Here is a 19,423-nt window from a genome sequence, read left to right on the forward strand (position 1 = left end):
CGATCGCCTTTCAATTTTTTTCTGTTTCACATGAAAATCAAATATGTGTCGTTATTTACCCCAACTGGGATTCGCTGGTTTTCGCAGATAATGTTTTGTTCTCGCTTAAATTTTAATATGCATGAAATTTATTTGCAGCCTCTGTCTATAGTTTCTTTTAAGTATAATTTTCACTATAATTTATTTTCCTTCTTCAGAAGAAGTTAAAAAGCTGAAGCGTCAAAACAACGAATTTTCGAAGGACCATTCTTTTTCAAAAAAGGCTAACATTACACACAAAATAATTTTTAAAGCTATAGATTAAGAATTAGAAAAATGTTTTTCCTTCCCCCATTTGTTTAAATTTAAATATCTAAATCCATAAACCAACTCATCATGTATATGTGACCAATATGTTTCGTTATTTTCACAGAATTGTAAATGCATGTAAATAATGCTTCTTCGAAGAATGTTGAGGGCATTTTCAGCGTGAGAGGAAAAGAAAATATTTGATGTCAAGCTTTGTGCTCTCGAAATGGTGTTCAAGCACAGTAAAATCAACACGAACTACAATTCAATTCGTAATCAGTCCCGCAGTGGACTGATCGTTAAGACACGGTTGCCAGCAGATCACCGAAGTCAAGCATCACCGGCTACGGTCAGTGTGCGGGTGGGTGACCACTTGGATCAGTCTGCGTAGGGACCGAGGGTGTGCGGTTTTGGTCCTCGTTACACTGTGCTACCGTAAAGTGCTCGACTTCACGCGCAGGTCGTCAGGCTACCGAAGCGGGGGTGCCCTCCGCAGAGGATCAAAACTGTGATGGCATGTCCTCGGATCATCCTCCGGGATGCTTCCCAGACCGTCGCCAATAGCCCATTGTGCAGCTCTAGTGCAACGTAAATTAACAACAACAACAACAATTCGTAATCAAATACTTTTAAAGGTAAGTGTAAAGCGAAATGTCAACATAACATCAAGGAATTTTTCATACAAATTAAACTATTTTATAAAAATTATTTTTGTTTTAAGTTTTATGAAAGAAAGAAAAAACATTATTTAAATTATAAAAGTTTCATTTTCTTCAATAGTCTTTTCTATTTCGGAAAGATTTGCTGGTCAGAATATATTAGCAATTGTTTCCACACTTTATGACATAGTCAGTAAATTCTTCTTTTAAAATGTAAAAATTTTTTAAACAACTTATTTTTCAAGGGAAAAAAAAAAAAAAATTCATCCCTCCTAAAATTAAATTTAATTCAGAGCTGCCATCACTAGATGGCAGCTCTGCATTAGAGTACACTCTACTAAAGGCTTTGTTAGTAGTTTAGAATTGTAAAATTAAATTATCAAATTAATTATTAATGCGCAATTAACTAAGTTAATACATATTTCTAAATCGAGTTGAAAGTTTTATTAACTTTGAAAGTAAAAATACAATTTATTGTCCATTTTTTATATTTTATTATATTGTTATATTCTAAATCAGAACTAGTACAACTAAACACTCAACAAAAAAAAAATGGTAGTAAATTTTTTTTAAACGCCAATAATAAGATAAACCACAAAAATAAGGTAACCCTGAAAACCGGTTTTTCGTTGCCATCGGGAAGATAGGACCTTCACTTCCTCTTACGGGTTCCTTATATCTACGGCACTAAGTCGGGATAAAAGGTTGTTGTTGTAGTTATTTACGTCTCACAAAAGCAGCACAATGGGCTATGGATGGGTGATCGTGTAAAGCTAAGGGTGGCGGCGCTAGTGGTAAAATTGCTCTTTCCAGACTTCCGGGTTACTGCTTCCGATATATTTTTACGCCGCAGATTGAGAAAACGCGCCATCATATTATTATGGCATCATATCTTTTGCTTTATTTCACATGTACCGAGTTCTTTCTTTCAGCCTTTAAACTTCAGCATTATCATATTAATATTATAATCATTAGAATATTTTCTAATTAGGCTAACTTAAAAAGATATTTTTGGGGACATTTTATTCAAATGTAGCCAAATATGGGATAAAATACAAAACATGGCAAACCTTAAGAATTATTCACAATGAGATATTAACTTTCCAAAATTTTTTTTGGCCTTACGACCTCTGAGAATCAATACATTTCTGAAAGCTCTTATGAATGGTACAATTATGTTTAGATTTGAGACCAAATTACAATAACAAAACTGCATAGAATATTTGACTTGTTCACACATCGCCTCGTAGTCATAACATATGCGGAGGGATACACCGGAAATTTTCTAAATTTCTTCCGGTTTAAGGACATTTGTTATTGTTTACATTAGTCCACCCATCCATTGGCAATGGTCAAGAAAACATCCCTTAGGATGGCCGCAAGACATGCCATAAAAATTTTGATTCTCTGTGGAGGGGATGGCAACTCTATTTCGGTGACTTGACGACCTGCGCGAAATCGAACACTTTACAGCAGAACAATTTAACGAGAACTAATATCGCACACCCTCGGTCCCTTTGCAGTCTGATCAAAACAGTCACCCACCCTCACACTAACCGCAGCCAGTGATGATTGACTTTGGTCTGCTAGGAACTACGTTTTAACGATCAATTCTCTGCAGAATCGAGATAAAAGGGAAATTGTAACTGATGAGTTTTCCTGGGAGATGGATGCTCTAATAAATTGGGATTGCACCCATCGGTTTTGTTAAAACTGTTTCATCTTTTGGGTGCAATAAAAGTTGCGCACAATTAAGCCAGACATATGTTAAAAGAAACAGCTAAATGCTAAATGGTATTTTTTTTCCAGCTCTTAAGTTTTCAAGAGAGTACTGAGCCAATCTGAAAATTCGAACGTTCCCCAGTGTATTTTGAAAATATTTTGCTAAAATTCGATAAAATAAAGGATCTTAAACAGGGTGCGTAGTCAAATTTTTCAACAAAAAAGAAGCATCTTTTAAGCACTAAAAATATTTTTAAGCACGTTAAAATATATGTTACAATTTGGATATGTGCACTAATAAAATTTTTTTCTTCCTGTTGCTGAGTGTCTTTTTTATCAACAAAAATGTAAAAACATTTTCAAAGACTTTACATGCTCATTAATATAACTAGTTTCTGACAAAAAGGGCTCTTTTCCTCATTATATGAGTCACCATAATAACAATTTATGCACAATTTTTAAGCATATTTCATTGTGAGACACTCATTTTTTTAAAATTATAAATAATTGCTTTATTTAATCATGTAAAAAATTAATTCGAAATTATAATTAGTTAAATTATAATATAAAAAATATCGGGAATATTTCTTAGATTTAAATCAAAGTTATTTATAAAGTAAATTGAACAAAAAACTTAGCAAGATTAATATTATTGATCATAGTGAATTTATAAAAATATGTTAAGAACTAAGCAAACTAATAAGTTTGCTTAAATACTCCAATGTAGATCGGATTATCCCATTTGTATTTTTCATCTACCGTATTCTAAAATAATACATAGTCTTAAATAAAAGAAACAAGACCTACCAGCGAAATTTTTTAAAGAAAAAGTAAATAAATGACCCACTAATGACGAATCACTTTTTTTCCAACGAGTCCCGTTGAAATTAAAGCCGGATATGTAGATAATCAAGGACTTTAGTTTAATTTAAATTAATTCGGTAATATTTTGACAAACAGATATTAACTTGCCTTGAAGCAGATAACTTGACTGAAGTCAGGGATGAGAATAGTCGGATAGTAAAAAAGAGGAAATTCAAGAATGAATATTATATATATAATATGTTGAAGTTCTGATATCCAAAAATTTGACAAAAAAATGCGATTTTTAAACCATGCGATTGTAAATCTCGATGATTAATTTTAAAATTGTATGAATAAGAATCACATGCATGACTTTAAAATCGTGTGAATAAGTATTGCAATATTTGATTTTAAATTGAGAAAATATCAATCCCGATATGTGGCTCTGAAATTCGATATTGGGTTTCAAAAATGCGAAAATACAAATCCTGATGTGTAATTTTTAAATCATGTGAATATGAATCCCAATGTCTAACTTTTAAATCACGTATAAATACGAAAATCGATGTCTGATATTACAACAGCATAAATGAATCACGGCATTAGATTTTAAACTTGCGTAAATACAAATTGCTACATAGGGTTTTAAAAACGCGTAAATACAAATTGCGATATTGGATTTTTAAATCTCGTAAATAAGAATCGCATTGTACGATATTTAAATCGTGTGAATAAGAATTGCAATGTACGATATTTAACTCGCGCTAATAAGAATCGCAATGCGCAACATCTGAATCAAGTAAATACGAAAATCGAGGTAAGATACTAAAATCGCGTGAATAAGAAACGAGATATTAGCAGATTCTAGACTTGGGATATCTAAAAGTCTTGCTTTTGTTTAGCCATAATAAAAATTTACAAAAGTAATTGAATGTTACTCGCAAATCCACCATTATTTCGTTTGCTTTTGCTCCTGCAAACAGGAAGAAATTCGAGAGGCAAAAATCTCATCCATGTGAAGTCTACCTAACTCACACTGCTGAATTGAGATCAAATTTTGATTACAGAAAGCAGTTAAGGAGTTCAGTAAGTCATTTGTACTTAAATTACAAAGAAAGTAAAATTTATTACAACTTTCACAAAATATTTTTCAAATTTCTATAAGAAAATACTTTAAGATTTCATTAACATAATTTTTTTTATCTTTTTAAAATTCTTATTACAAATATTAAGGCAATTTGCTGTTTGAATCTTTGAAATAAATCCAACTTCATTAGGTTTCTTACTATACCAAATAAGCATAATAGTGCTATAGAAATTTTTTAAAAACTTCACTTACAAGAGATTGCTTATTGAATACGAGATTCCAAGAATTTGGTTCTTTAAATACTCAGAAGTAACATTTATAAAACTTGGAGAATTTTTTTTATCAACAGATAAAATATGTATATTGAAGCACATTACATAATCTTCCTTTTCTGCACTTAGCAAATTGCAGTCGCATCGAAAGAAAAAAAAAAAAAGGGCGAAATTTACGCAATAATCGGAAAAAGTTCGATTATAAAAAATGTATTACAGACGAAATCACACACGTCAAAAAAGGGTTAATTAAATGCACATTTTGATATTCAAGAGTTGTAATAAACATCACACCTCGGAATTTTAAAAAAATCGCAGAAAAAAAAGGAAAAAAGATTGAAACGACACATGGATTTGGTGCAAATCGAATACGTTCAAAAGTAATCACATAAATGTGGAATTCTAATAATACTGTATGAAAATATAAAAACCACGTGGATAACAGTAGTAATAATCGAGAAAAATTGGATTGATAAAACATGGGTAATGTCGAAATTCGTAGCATCTATGGTCAATGAAACAATTGAAATATGAAATAGATTTACCATGGTATCGACACAAATTGGGAGTATCAAAAATTTAATACTTAAATTTTGAAAAAAAAAAAAAAAAAAAGAGATGGTTAAAATTGTGCGTGTTATAACATCAGAATTTTAAAAACTACAGAAAAATTAATTGCATTAACTGCAACAGTAAAAAAATATCGAAACACGGATTTGCGAAAGCATCAAGTACATTGAAAAGTGATTACTTGAAAGCGCAATTCTAAATTTTCATATCTTAATATCATTTTAAACAAAATTCCTACTCATTAAAATATAATTAACTTTATACTTATGTGTTCGCCTTAGTAGTTCATCAATTCCAGCCAAAGTTACTACATATTTTTTTTTTTTTTTACTGTTCTCGAAGTCTCATTTTTAAATTATCTAACAAATCTGTATGAAAAAGTCGTTAAAGTACGGGAAGATTTACTGTCAGAATATAAATTATTGATTCAGGATAATCAGGTAATTAGCGGAAAAACCCTATGCCTGATATTATCCAATAGTTATTTTACTATATAAACCTAAATAAATTGAACAGGAAAATTAAGTCAAAATTAGTGCAACTTCTCATAAACATTTAGAAGAAAATTTTTTAAAGTTAATCTATCGATTATAAAAAATCTAACGCACAAAACATTGAAAAAAAAAACAAGACATTTTTTTTTTTTAATAAATTATACGAAAAATATTTATTGACTATATACAATGAACAGAGCTTAAAATATAAAAGACAAACTAAAAGAAAGCAATGCAATCAATCAACCAATAATCAGTCGTTTTCACATAACTTCCATCTCCATACTGTGGTTACTCTCTTGAAATATTTGTTTCAAAGGGCCATTACTGTCATCTGGATTTTCCATTTGTTTTTCTGCAGAAGAAGGTGGTGTTGGGATGCCATCCATACTGGGGTTGTCATCCCAATCTATCTTGAACCTTGTCACCCGGGGGGAAGTTGCAAGAATATTTCTCTGCAGCTGAAAGAAAAAAAACTTGAATTAAAATATATATATATATAAAAACACAGATAAATTCTTTATTAAAATTTAATGTTGGTGAGCAATGAGGAGACTTATACAAACTGGAGAATATCTGAAAAGGCAACTAACAGCATTCTCCATTTTCAGTACTACTATTATTTTTTTCTTCACAAGCCAGAAGACACCTGTAGACACTTCCTGAATACAAATCCTAATAGTAATTTTTAAATCGCGTGAACATGTATTGCTGCAATATTTGATACAAAATCGTGAAAATACCAAGCGTATACCATGCTCGATCTTAAACCGAATTTGGTAGGAAAAAACGTAAAAATGAATTTATCTCTCTTGAGAAAGGCAATTTTTTTTTTTTTTTTTAAAAAGAGGTGGATTTTTTCTCAATGATTATATTTTTGTTCTCTCTTTCTATCCCAGCTGTGTTAAATATGATCTTCAAATTGATAAGAAAATAAAAGAAACTTTCAATGGGGAAGAAGCATTTAAGACATCATTTCAAAGTGAGGGGTTGTGTTGTCCAGATGAAAAGATGCTGGTGTCGAATCATTTCACAAGAGCAGTATAATTTTCTCTCCTTTCTTTGCAAAGATAAGGCAAGGTGGACAGGAGAAGATTGATTCTTTAGTAATGAAATAGCTTAAAAATATTTTTTCGTTATGAGAAGGCAAAAAATGTACATGCTTTAAAAATGGTGAAAAGTTGCATATTTTTTCTTGCAATTTAAAGCATTTTTTTTTCAAATTTAGAAAAATCAGCGCCTGGTTCAAAGAGATAGAAATTAACATTACAGGACAAAAATTACTGTCCGCGTCCGGTTTGAGGAGTATCCGCTTTGAGGAGAATGTACATAATGGTTTATTTATAGAAGATTCATGGGGAATTAAAAATATGTTTGTATCGAGAGACGTCCGATTTGCAGGTTAATAGACAGGATGTGTCAAATAATAGAAAGGATTGTGTCAATAGCAGGAGGTTTCACTGTATTTATTTTTAAAAGTTTAAATTTCGTAAAAATCAATTCAAATTAAAAAATATATACATTGAATAAAAAATAAATAGTGATCTTTTTATACCAGAAATCTAGCACATAGCTTAAAAATGTGATAGCTGGGATTTGAACCACAATTCTCATAGAAGGCAGATAGCTTAACCGTTGAACTTAATATGAATAGCTTAACTGAAACTTTAAACTACCATATTTACCCCCAAAGGGCAGACTTTTACCCCATCCAAGGATTTTAACCATGCTTCTTATGCCTAATTTCATTTCAATTACAAATTTTATAGATGCACACTTCTTTTGCGGGATGTTTAGATAAAACTAAGCTATTCGATGAGATTGTGCCACTTAAGAGAAATTTATTTTTTCTAAAACACTAGGATACACAAATTTAGCAACATAATGTAAGACTTCTTTTTAAACAATTCATTAAATTATCTGCATACTCACTTTATCAAACTGAGGTGATGTAGGAGGATTTTCTTTCATTTCTGGGTCAACATACTCATTATTCACATAATAACCAACTCTGATGAACTCTTTTGTTCTGTAAGAGCAGGTTAAAAGGACAACTGTCACTCCCACAGCATCTTGAACAGGGATTTTAAGAGGGTCAGGTGGATCAGCCTGGAATACAGAAAATAATAGAACTGAAAATAAACTTTGTAATAAATTTTGACACTATCCTTCTAGCAATTCTATAATCATGACATACTACTATTCGAGACAGGCGCTTTAATTTCCCTTTGGACCTATAGCAGTGTTTTTATTACAGAAAAAAAATGGGAGAGAATTTCTCACCCTTTCTCAAAAACAGGGTAAGATTTCTAAAAATTTAAAAAAAAAAAAAAAACGCGAATAGACATGGAATTTTTTTATTTCATTTAATTATAATACATTTTTAACATCTTATTTTTAAAGCATTGAATATTTTTGCTGCATCATCACATGGAAAATGTTCTATATCTATTTTTTCACCAGCTATTCTCATTACGTTGCTCAAATGCTCATCAGTCAATCTGTTACCAAATTTTGTCTTAAATCAGTTTTGGGTGCTAAGTGACCTCGCAACAGATGCTGACCTATCCTCTACACCTGCCAGCATAGGCTTTTAAATTATTTCTGCTATAGAATAGTGAAGTTCGTTGAAGTTATTTCCATGTTCATACTTCATGGTATGCAGGGATGAGAGTAGTCAGAAAGTAAAAAAGAGGAAATCCAAAAAACAAAAAAAAAAAAAAAAATGAAAAAAAAAAAAAAATATATATAAACGAAAATTTGACAAAAAAGTTCGATTTTTAAACTTGTAAGCCATGTGAATATAAATTCCCATATGACTTTTAAATCACGTAAATATGAAACTCTACATCGAATTTAAAAAATGCGAAAATACAAATCATGATTTTTTAATGTTTTGATCACGATGCATAATTTTTAAATCGCGCGATATTACAACCACAAAAACGAATCACGATATTGGATTTTAAGCTCACGTGAATACGAATTGCTACATAGGGCTTTAAAAGCTCGTAAATACAAATCGCGACATTGGTTTTTTAAATCTCGTAAGTAAGAATCGCACTGTACAATATTTAAGTCGCCTGAATAAGAATCGCAACGTTCAACTTTTAAATCAGCTAAATACGAAAATCGAGATTTGATAATAAAATCGAGATTTTAAAAATGAATAAATACAAAACACGATATTGGATTTTTAAATGTCGTAAATAAGAATCATAATATACGATATTTAAATAGCGTAAATAAGAATCGCAATGTGCAACTTTTAAATCAGGTAAATACGAAAATCGATGATTGATATTAAAATCGCGTGAATAAAAATCGAGATCTGAATTACGAAAATACGAGCTATTCAGCCGACGGATAAAAAATACGGAAAATCTTTTCTGTGCGTGAAATCGGAGAAAATAGCTAAAATAAGTAAAAATGCGGAAGGGTTAGCAGCTAGGGCGTAGATTGAATTTTCTGTTTATCTTTGAAAATCGTAAATAAATATAATTATTTTACTTCAATGACTGAATTTAAAAAAAAAAAACGGGATATTTATTTAAAAAAACGAAACTTTTAGAGAATCAGAGTTTTTGATAAAAAGGCTGAAATTCGAGAGACAAAAAAAAATCTCATCCCTGTATAAAGGTCAACCAGTTTTATCCCAAGGAAATGATTTTTAGAGAAACTTCAGAGGGAGGAAAAGGGACTTCAACAATTTCCCTCCGCGGAAAATTAAATTCCTCATAAAACATTTTAACTTGAGCAAAAAAAAATTTCAGCGGAAATTAGCGGGAAAAATGGAAAAATCTGAAAAAAAGCGGAAATCCGCGGAAGAATCTCATCCCTGATGCTATGTCTTCCAGCATAGCACAGTTTTCACAGCCTTTAACTTTTGCAAATTGCTGTAAACTGTCGATAAGGGAGTTTGGTAATTCATTAACAGCTAAAAATAGAGCCAAGTTTAAATAACTTATGATAAAGGACTAATTTGTTTTTCTCAACTGATTTTTTTTATTTGGCTGAAAAATATCCGTATTTGTTTCGTTTTGACTGTTTCTACTGACATTTGTTTCATTTTCATTTGTCTACCACGGAATAGAAGATGTTGCCTACGGTGAACACGTGGTTGCAGAGAAATGTGTTCTGAAATGGGTTTTGCGGTTCGGGGGTGGGGTTCGCTGTTCGCACATGTTCTGAACAATGGTACTGGTAAATAGGGAAGCTAGATAACAAGGACCAATGTTGAAAATAATGAAAGATCAGATGAAAGAAAAGTGAAACGTATTTTATTCAAAACGGAGTAAGATGATATTTTTCCAAAATTCGTGAAATGCACCATTTTGAAATTGATTAATAGAGTGCGTGAATGTATCGTGTTAATACTTTTTTAATGCGAGAAAAGAAAAAAATATGCGCGATTATCACGTTGTAGTGAAAACACTGTACAGTAAGAGCAGAGCAATTTTTTCATGCACGTACGGTTCCACTATAGCAATAATTTAGAGCTGTTAAATTGAAATTTTTTCTCGTAAATCTAGGCTGGGCAGGGGTGATTGTGAGCCCAAGTCAAAATTCCAGAAAATTTCTTGAGTTAAATAATAATAAAAAAAAAAAATTTAAACAAGGTTTTTTCTTCTTTTTTCTCAATATTTCTCAGTTTACAGATATTTTTAAAATTTTACACGTACCTATACCACTTACACATACCCATGATGATCTAGAGAAGTAATTAAAATTTACAAATGTCTTTCTTTCTTGAGTTTATGATTATAACTATTTACTGATAAAAAATGAATATTAATCATGAATATAAGCTTATAAAGTATATCTCTGGTTTTTCCTTGCAAACAAATAAAATAAACTGTGTTTTTAAGTTCCACCTTTGAAAATTTGATTTCCGGAAACTTCTGTGATCAATGATTTTTTGAAACGTCTGGACCTTCAATCTCCGGAAACTTTCAGATCACTGTTAGTGAAAAGTCCGGAAATCGGGATTTTTTCAGGACAACAATCAGCCCTGGCTGGGTAACCTGATACCAATTGACTGACTACTGTCATAGGAAAGGGAATTGCCATTCGTGTGAGTAGACTTGCTTTTTAATTCAACGTTGATGCTGAGTGTGCAGGAAACTAAAATCATCGGTATATAAGTAACTTTTATAAATAATAGCTTATTAGTAATTATTGAAAACAAAAGAAACTTAGTTGTGTTATTGGTGTGGGGTAAAGGGAAAAAAAACTTTAAATGTTTGATTTGATATTTAACCATTAAGATAATTAGATATATTTAAGATAAATAAAAAAACTGACTACCAGCTATAAAAAAAAGAAGAAAAAAAAAGACTAAAGTTGCAAACATGAGAAAAAAAAATTGTCTTAATTCTTAAAACAAAACTTTAATGCTAAAAATATTTTTCTGAAAATAAATTATCCAAAAACCGTTAAGAGATTATGACTATCAGAAACGCTTTAAAAATGCAGAGCAATCTTAAAAACACGGATGAAATAAAAGGTTATACAAAAGCAAAACAAGAAAAATAAATCTTAATTTTTGAAAGGAAAAGTAAAATTTAAAGTTTAATAGAAACTTTCTTAATTGCTGCATCATAATAAAAATGTATATAAAAAGTTTTTTAAAAAAGAAAAAGATAGAAACAAAAACAAAAATCATTCTCAATTTTTAAATGAAAGATTTAAAGCTAAAAATCTCAATTTAACTTTTTCACATTGCTGTATTTTTAGATTAAAGAGATCATAAAAAAAATAAAGTTTATTAGATCCCCCTTTAAAAAGTGTTGTGACAATAAAAAACCCTGATGAAAAGAAAATTTAAAAAACTAAAGAGAAAAAAAACAAAAAAGTTTTTAGTTCTGAAATATAATTTCAACAGTACAGGAAAAAAGTGACAACAAAAGAATAAAGTCTATTAGAAACACTGTTAAAATGCTGCACTTAGTTAATACAGAAAAACAAGCAAAAATGGAGAAAAAAAAATCCTTGTTTTTTAAAACAAAGTGTTGTCAATTTAAACAAAGGAAGATTAATCAGTAATAAAGCAGGGTTTCCGCTACGGTAGCTTTTTTCGCAAAATGCGAAAAGACCCCTCAAAAATGCTAAAATTCAACAAAGCATTTTCGCATTTTTGCTAAAGGATTTTACTAAATTCCATTAAAAAAAAGCTTCCGCGAAAAACCATGACGCTAACATCCATGAAAAAAACTTGATCAAACAAGAAGGAGAAAAAATCTAAAAATCTTGAATGAAAATATTACTGATAGATTGGGAGATTTAGATAAAATCGAAATGTTCAATATATTTATACCTAGCAGGATGCCCCATAGTTCGGAAGTATTACAGCATTATGGTGTAAAGGAAATCCGTTGCATTTTCAATTTGTTTTCGGAATCTCCCAGAAAAGATTTTCAGTTTACAGAAACTGAGTTACTTTGTGAATGGGGATTATTTAAACACATCTTAATGCAACGATGTAAAAACATGTCATTTAATGAATTACTTTTATTTTTATATACCAATGATGTGTCTGAACAGTACCCATTAATAACTTCTGTTATAGAGTATTGTGCAACAATACCAATACACACTGTTGACTGTGAAAGGGACTTTAGCTGCCTTAATTTGATTAAAACTAATATTCGAAACAGGTTGTTAATCAACCATGTAAACAATTTGTTAATGATTAATATTGAGGGCCCTGAAAGTGCATTTAACTTTCAAGAAGCATTTGTAAAATGGGCAAACATGAAAGAAAGGAAGATTGTTAATTATAAACCAAAATGTTTTGATAAATAATAAATGTGTTTTTTTTTGTTGTAGGTATTCTTTTTGATATTCTTGTACATTAAGCTATTCTTTGTCAGATAACTTACAGTACTTGTTTGATATAAAGTAATTTTATAAGCCTAATAGCATTTTGCTAAAACTTTTTTTCAGATTTTAGCTTTTTTGCTAATGAATTTTTAGACTCAGCTTAAACCCTGTAATAAAGTTCAATTGGTCCTCTCATTCATAGTACAAAACTGAAGTTTGGTCTTGCCATACAGGTTAAGATATTAGGGACTAAGTGCTTGGTTCGTCATAAACAGGTTTATTTATCTATAGTACTAGTCAAGAATACTTTTATTTCATTCATGTTCAATTCTTTTAGCATAGTGGTGATACATCACCAGTGTCAGTAACTGAAACTGATGTTATGCCCTTCAAAACTGTTAATACAATTTTCAGTTATTTTGTATTTTTCAATTTAAACTAATATATTTACATTTAAAAACAATTTTTTTAAAAATAGATGTCTTTTTTTATCATCCTGTAATGCAGAAATTATAAAATTTTTTAAAAAAAATATTGGGAAAAATAAAAGGTTTGTTTTTGAACAAATTTAGTATTTTTTTAAGAAAAAATATTTTTTAATATTGCCATATTTATCCTTATGCAAAAATATTATTTATCAGTATTAAAAGCATATTTATATTTAAAGGATTAGGTATTCACTTTTGTTATTCAATGAATTGTGGAGCTTCAAAAATTATAAACCTTTTCCTATTATATTAAATTATTTTCTTTTAATAAGCTATAGTAAATTGTATAAAAAATATGAAATATTTATTGATACACGTAATTATTATGTGCACAATGGTTACACCTATAGAATTTTTACCTTTTACTAAAGTTCAAGGTTTTGGACACTTTAAGACAGTTTTACCCAGTTTAGGACAGTTTTACCCAATTTAAGACAGTAAAACCCACGTGTCCTGTCCAAAACCAGTTTAGGATGTCCAAAACCCCAACCCTGCAAATAATACTTAGCCAAATATTTGGTTTGGTACTTGGCAAAAAATATTCATTACATCCCTAGATTATTATTTTCTAATTAAAAAAGGAACAAAACTTTTACAAAAAGGGCAAGAGGGTGTAGTTACCCATGCAAAGAAAGGGGGCACCCTTCTAAAACCACTTAGGGAGAACACTAGAAATTTATAGTAATTACGACCAAAAAAAATCCAACGCAGGTAATAGTATGCAAGATTCAATATTGCCAATTTATTTATTAATTTTTTTAAAAAGAAAAATAAATTTTTTTCCTAATTTTAAAGTTCTACCAGAGCCAAGGTTGTATGCCTTGCAGGAGCAATTTTAAAATCTGTTCTAGACACAGTCGTAGCTTGACTTAATATATATTCCTCTCCTCCATTTTAAATTAGTTTTAAAATTTTTATATCAATTATAAAGTAAAATGTATGTTGAGTAAATTTAATTCAAATAAACACATATTTTAGATACCTGGAATACAAACATATGACGACCTTCCGGAACTGGTCCAACAAATACACTATCTAGAACTTGATCATGCGCTTCACTTTCAGCAGACCCCACATAGATAATCTTCCATTCTAAATCTGAAATTATTACAACATATTGATAGTAAAGTCTTAGGCTTATTCCATAATATAATTTAATCACATTTTTTTAATAAAGTGCATGTCAAAGTTTGGACAAATAAAAATTACAAAAACACATAGTATTGTAATGTACAATGCTGGGACAGTGCATTTGAACATAAAGAAATTTCTTGAAAGCTGTTCATTTAACTTACACAACAGTTCATAAAAATTTAAGAATTAAATTAAAAAAAAGAAAATTTTCGTTTGACAATCTATATAATAGAAAAAATTTATTGTTCAAATTTAGGTTAGGTACATATTAATTTATTTACTTTAATAGAAAGTTAATTTCACTATAACAATTTTAAAAAAATCATATTTGATTTCGTTTTCAAACATAGATAAGTTTTTGTTCAAGAGTCATTTAAATAGGTAAATCTTTTTTTAAACTTAAAATTCCACGAAAAAATGCGAACTAAAACTTATAATGGATATTGACAATTCAGCCATAAATACTGTAACAAACCTTAAGGTAGGGGTGCACAACCTTTTTCAGTGAAGGGCCACATGCACAGCAGATTGACCAATGAAGGGCTGCATGCCAAAGTGTTTAGACCGACATATTGAAAGCAATTGTTGGCGGTGATTGTTATATAAACATCATTGTTTATATAACACTAAATTCTTTTTGTCGGTTAACCTTGTAATCTCTTTGCAGAAAATACAATACTTTAAGACGTTTAAAATTAGAAAATGCAAAACTGATTACTTAAGAAGGAAAACAGAATTCGAAAATCAGAATCAATTTATCAGAAAAAATTTAGATAAATTGAAATAATTAAAAAACTATGGAAAAATTGCAATTTTTTTTAATCACATTACAAAATACAAAAGTCCATTTAAACATAAATTTTAATGTTAAATTTTTTTCTTCATAGAATTAAATTTCAAATAAATAAATATTCTAGTTATTAATATAAATTAAAGTTAAATACTTTGATTTAAAGAAAGTTTATAGGGTTAAAAATGATTAAAACTGAAACAAAACCCCTTAAGTGGAAAATAAGATTTAACATTTATTAGGGAATGTACTTTAACTTTCAGACATTTTTATTTTAAATTAATAATAAGAGGCTGAGAGAGGGAAGAAAAAGAAAGAAAGAAAGAAAACCCATTAAGTTTTAAGGAACTATATTCGTTAATAATAAAAAACTATTAAGATACTTGTTTACAACTTTTTATGACAAATATATTTTTAACATGACACTTACTATTTACAATTAATACACAATCAATAAAATTTACATTACTTTACGAAACTTATCTTGATTAAATTTTTTATGCAGTTAAAATTTAATGATATACAAATCATTTCCCAGCATATAATCATAAATGATATAAAATGCTCCAAGAAGGTAGAAAATGGTTTAAAAAATTTCTTAATGGTTATACTGTAATTTGCAAAATTTTTGAATATTGTGATTAATTTTATCTACTTGATCATGTGATATTTTTTGAGCCATTAAATGAAAATGTAATGATTGTATTTAAAGACTACTCTGTAATTTTGAGCAGGCCAAATTCATTCTGGAAAACAGTCTTTCGACAGAAGCTGTTGTTGTGGGTAGTATTAAACTTAGAGCAAATAACATAATCAGTTTTGGAATTTGTCCTTGATGGTGTACTTCCTTTCTGGGTTTTTAAATCGCGGAAATACAAATAGCGATGTGTTATTATTTAATTGCTTGAATACGAATTGCCATGTGTGATTTTTAAATTGCGTAAATAAAAAACTCGATGCTTGTTTTTCAAATCGCTTGAATACGAATCGTGTGGCTTTTAAATTGCAAAAGGACTACTCACAACACTTGATTTTTAAAATGCATGAATATGAATCGCGATATATGGTTTTTAAAACGCGTGCATATGAATTGCGAGAAAAGTCGCAACGGATGATATTTTAAACGCCAGATTACGAATCGCGATATGTGATTTTAAATCCCGTAAATACGAAACGCGATGGACTATTTTTAAATCTCGTTAATGTTAATACGAAATGCGATGCGCAATTTTCAGATAGCGTAAATACAAATTACGATGTATGACTCTTAAATTACATGTAACAACAAAAAGAATAGGTTCAATGTGTGTTGTTAAACTTGCACGTGTTCATGGGACTAAAGAATTATGCCGTGCTTTGAATTTTTTTTTGCAAAACGGACCGCGTTTAATATAAGCACATCTCGTTTTTGTTTTCCTGGGAAGGTGTTGATTTGGCTAAGATACGCAATTACTTTTTAAGTTACGAAAAAAAATTAAAACTGAATCGAATTTCACGAGTTGTAATATCGTGCGAAAATATCAGGTATATTCTAAATCACAAATAAAAATGCAGCAATGACGGGAAAGAAGAAAAAACCCGTTCGAAAAACCTCTTAAATGCGTGTTAAAATCGGTACAACACAAATGATAAAATCGGCACAAACAGAGCACGTAAAAAATAATTATTTTAATGCGCGTTTCAAAACATAGTATTAAAAATATCATAATGTGCAATCACGGGGAAAACGTAATAACTACTAAAATAATAACCAAAATACTTTTATATTTCAGATGAAATTGGAGTAAATAAAGTCCATCAAAATTTTATGTAATTTAATTGCGGGATTTGAAATTAAAATGTCGCAATAGCGTAAAAAAAAATATCGACACTTTCAAAACCTTGTAGAAATGGGTAGCAATAATTTCTGAAATAACGATTGAAAAATAATTTGATTTGCGATAAAATCGTTACAAATAAGCCATGTCAAAAATGGTTATCTAAATGAGCGATTCTTTACTCGCGATTCGTAATAATATCGTGCTAAAATATCGAAGTTTTAAAAACCGGGCGGAAATGTGCAACAATAACTGTTGAAGAAAGGATCTAAACTCATTTAGATTTTCCATGAAGTTTGCATAAATAAAGCGTTTCATAACTTTCAAAAATCGCTATTTCAGAAACTACTTGAAAACAGGTAGCAATAACTACCGAAAAGTCATTAGAATCGGCACATACGAAAAGCGTCAAAAGTGGTAATTAAAATTCGTAAATCGCAATAATGATGTATTAATAATATTGGGATTTTTAAAACTATGCTGAAATCCGTAGCGTTAACCATCAAAAAACTACATTGATTGAGATTGGGTGCGTCAAAAACTTAAAAGTGTAAATTTAAATTACCGAATTTTTTTTAATTATTTTTCAAAAACAAATATTTAATTTTTTTCTTCATTTTGTTCAGATTGCTGCCGCAGGCCACACATCAAGGGTTGGCGGGCCGCAGGTTGAGCACCCTTATCTTAAGGATTAAGAGTAGTAGGAATTAAGAAAATTTTAACCATTAGCCCAAATCAGTAATTAAAAGGTCGATAAAAACATTACTAGATCATCAGCAGTGACATTTTTTCTTCGAATTTTAATCAATTTCTTCGAATTTTAATCAAGTGAATTTATTAGAAAAATTACATGACAAAAAACAAGAATCTCAGAGTAATAATAAAAGTTATTTTGTGACATTAACATAGATCAAAAATATGAAACCAAAACATATTACCCATTTACATAGCTTACTAATCTGGAGAACAGATATTTTTTTATGATGATTTGAGACTTTGCACAGATGAATTAAAAGACCTGTTTTAATATCTAAACTGTGAAGTTAATATTAAGAAATATACATAGGCAAAGTAAACAATAGATGTTATTTTAGAATATAGAATTTAAATGTAATCTTTCAACCATTATTCAGGAAATGCAAGCTTTTGATTTAAGATAATTTTCAAAATCTAACAGAAGTAAAGGAGCATTCTCACTTGAATATTCAGAAACATTTAAGACTGACTGCTCACATATGCTCTAATTGCAATGATGTATTGCATACAGTGAGAAAGCTTCATGAGCTTTTGAAACACACTTCTAAATATAAGAAAAGATATATTTTAAATTAACTTTGTTAAAATCTAAGATATTTGTCTTCAAATGTTTGGTTATAAATCAATACCATAAATACTACACGTATATAAATTTTTTATTTGTACAATTTTATGGATGAGGCACTACAGTGTAGGAGAAAACAATGATTTAAAATTTAAACAAATATATATAAGAAATGAATATCTATCACTAGTGAAATGAGTTGTATAAGTTCTTTTAAACATTTATAGAGCATTTCACAAACCAAATAGTTCATTGTTACGGATACGAATACATACTGTACTAGAACTCGATGTAAATTATAATTCTATGTAACAACAAATTATGCAAGAACAGCTATTAATAGGAGTTGTGCTACAAGTTGATAGCAAAGAAATATTGAATTTCTTATCATTTAGAAATAGACTGAAAAGTAATTATATGGATCAGTTCCGTAATTTGTCAAGTACTTAGGCAAATTCATGTTAGAATAGATTATCTAAGCTTATCTAGAATGACTAAATACAAGTACAACGCAGTGCTTTGTTATTTTATTTCAAATAGAGAAAAATATCAAGCCTTTTATATTTTTACCTTCTTTCAGATCTTCAATACACTCAAATGTTACTTCGAATTGAAAAGGATTAAAGAATAGGGATGGGTTATCAAGTACAACAACATTACAGACATGTACTTTTGCCATCACTGATGTAGTAGCTTTATGACCTTTAAACCCTATTTGAAGTCAATGTAATGATACAATTTCAGAATTCCTTCAAAACTATGCACGAATAAAAACAATGTATAGTTGATTATAGCTTTAAAAAGATAAAAAGGTGCCACGAAATATTCCGACTACTCGCTCTAAAATTGGCGGGAGGAATTGAAAGGCAGTGTTGCCTAATAAACTACAATACAGCAAAATTACCAAAAAAAAGTATTGATAAGTTAATGAAATATTTTCATACAATTAGCTCTAAATTAAAATTTTCCATCACACCGAGATATTAGATATAAAAATTTGCAACCTTTTAAAAAGATTCAAAACAGTTAACTTTAAAACCGCTTCATCCAAGAGAAAAAAATAATAACAAAAAGTTTCTTAATCTGGCAAGGATTTCCATTTTTTATCAGTAGATGACATAATTATGTAAACATGGCGTTGTCATTCCAGGTTGG

General features: G+C 29.5%; 2 protein-coding genes across 3 annotated transcripts in view; one reads left to right on the forward strand and one right to left on the reverse strand.

Moving 5' to 3' along the window:
- Positions 1-6,032: 6,032 nt before the first annotated feature.
- asf1 (histone chaperone asf1) lies at positions 6,033-19,327 on the reverse strand. Its single transcript, XM_043055985.3, has 4 exons — positions 18,839-19,327; positions 14,189-14,304; positions 7,829-8,005; positions 6,033-6,357 (listed from the first exon to the last, which is right to left on the reverse strand). Exons 1-4 carry the CDS (start codon positions 18,945-18,947, stop codon positions 6,160-6,162), a joined length of 600 nt encoding a protein of 199 aa, XP_042911919.1. The 5' UTR covers positions 18,948-19,327; the 3' UTR covers positions 6,033-6,159.
- SH3PX1 (sorting nexin 33-like protein SH3PX1) overlaps positions 19,311-19,423 on the forward strand; it is a 41,258-nt gene continuing 41,145 nt past the window's right edge. For both annotated transcript variants that reach the window (XM_087163638.1, XM_087163640.1), the window contains exon 1: positions 19,311-19,418. In XM_087163638.1, the coding sequence (XP_087019764.1) occupies positions 19,401-19,418 (18 nt within the window). In that variant the 5' untranslated portion in view covers positions 19,311-19,400. The remainder of the gene's footprint in view (positions 19,419-19,423) is intronic.

This window comes from Parasteatoda tepidariorum, chromosome 5 (assembly GCF_982258835.1).
Source record: "Parasteatoda tepidariorum strain Cologne lab strain chromosome 5, Ptep-v5.0, whole genome shotgun sequence".
NCBI lineage: Eukaryota > Metazoa > Arthropoda > Arachnida > Araneae > Theridiidae > Parasteatoda > Parasteatoda tepidariorum.

What these genes read in the sequence shown, in the direction of transcription:
- asf1 (XM_043055985.3), bottom strand. Translation starts at nt 18,947, where the DNA reads ATGGCAAAAGTACATGTCTGTAATGTTGTTGTACTTGATAACCCATCC. An exon ending in GTCATATGTTTGTATTCCAG is followed by an intron (nt 8,006 to 14,188) that starts GTATCTAAAATA and finishes TCTGTATTCCAG; the next exon opens with GCTGATCCACCTGACCCTCT. An exon ending in CATCACCTCAGTTTGATAAA is followed by an intron (nt 6,358 to 7,828) that starts GTGAGTATGCAG and finishes TTTTTCTTTCAG; the next exon opens with CTGCAGAGAAATATTCTTGC.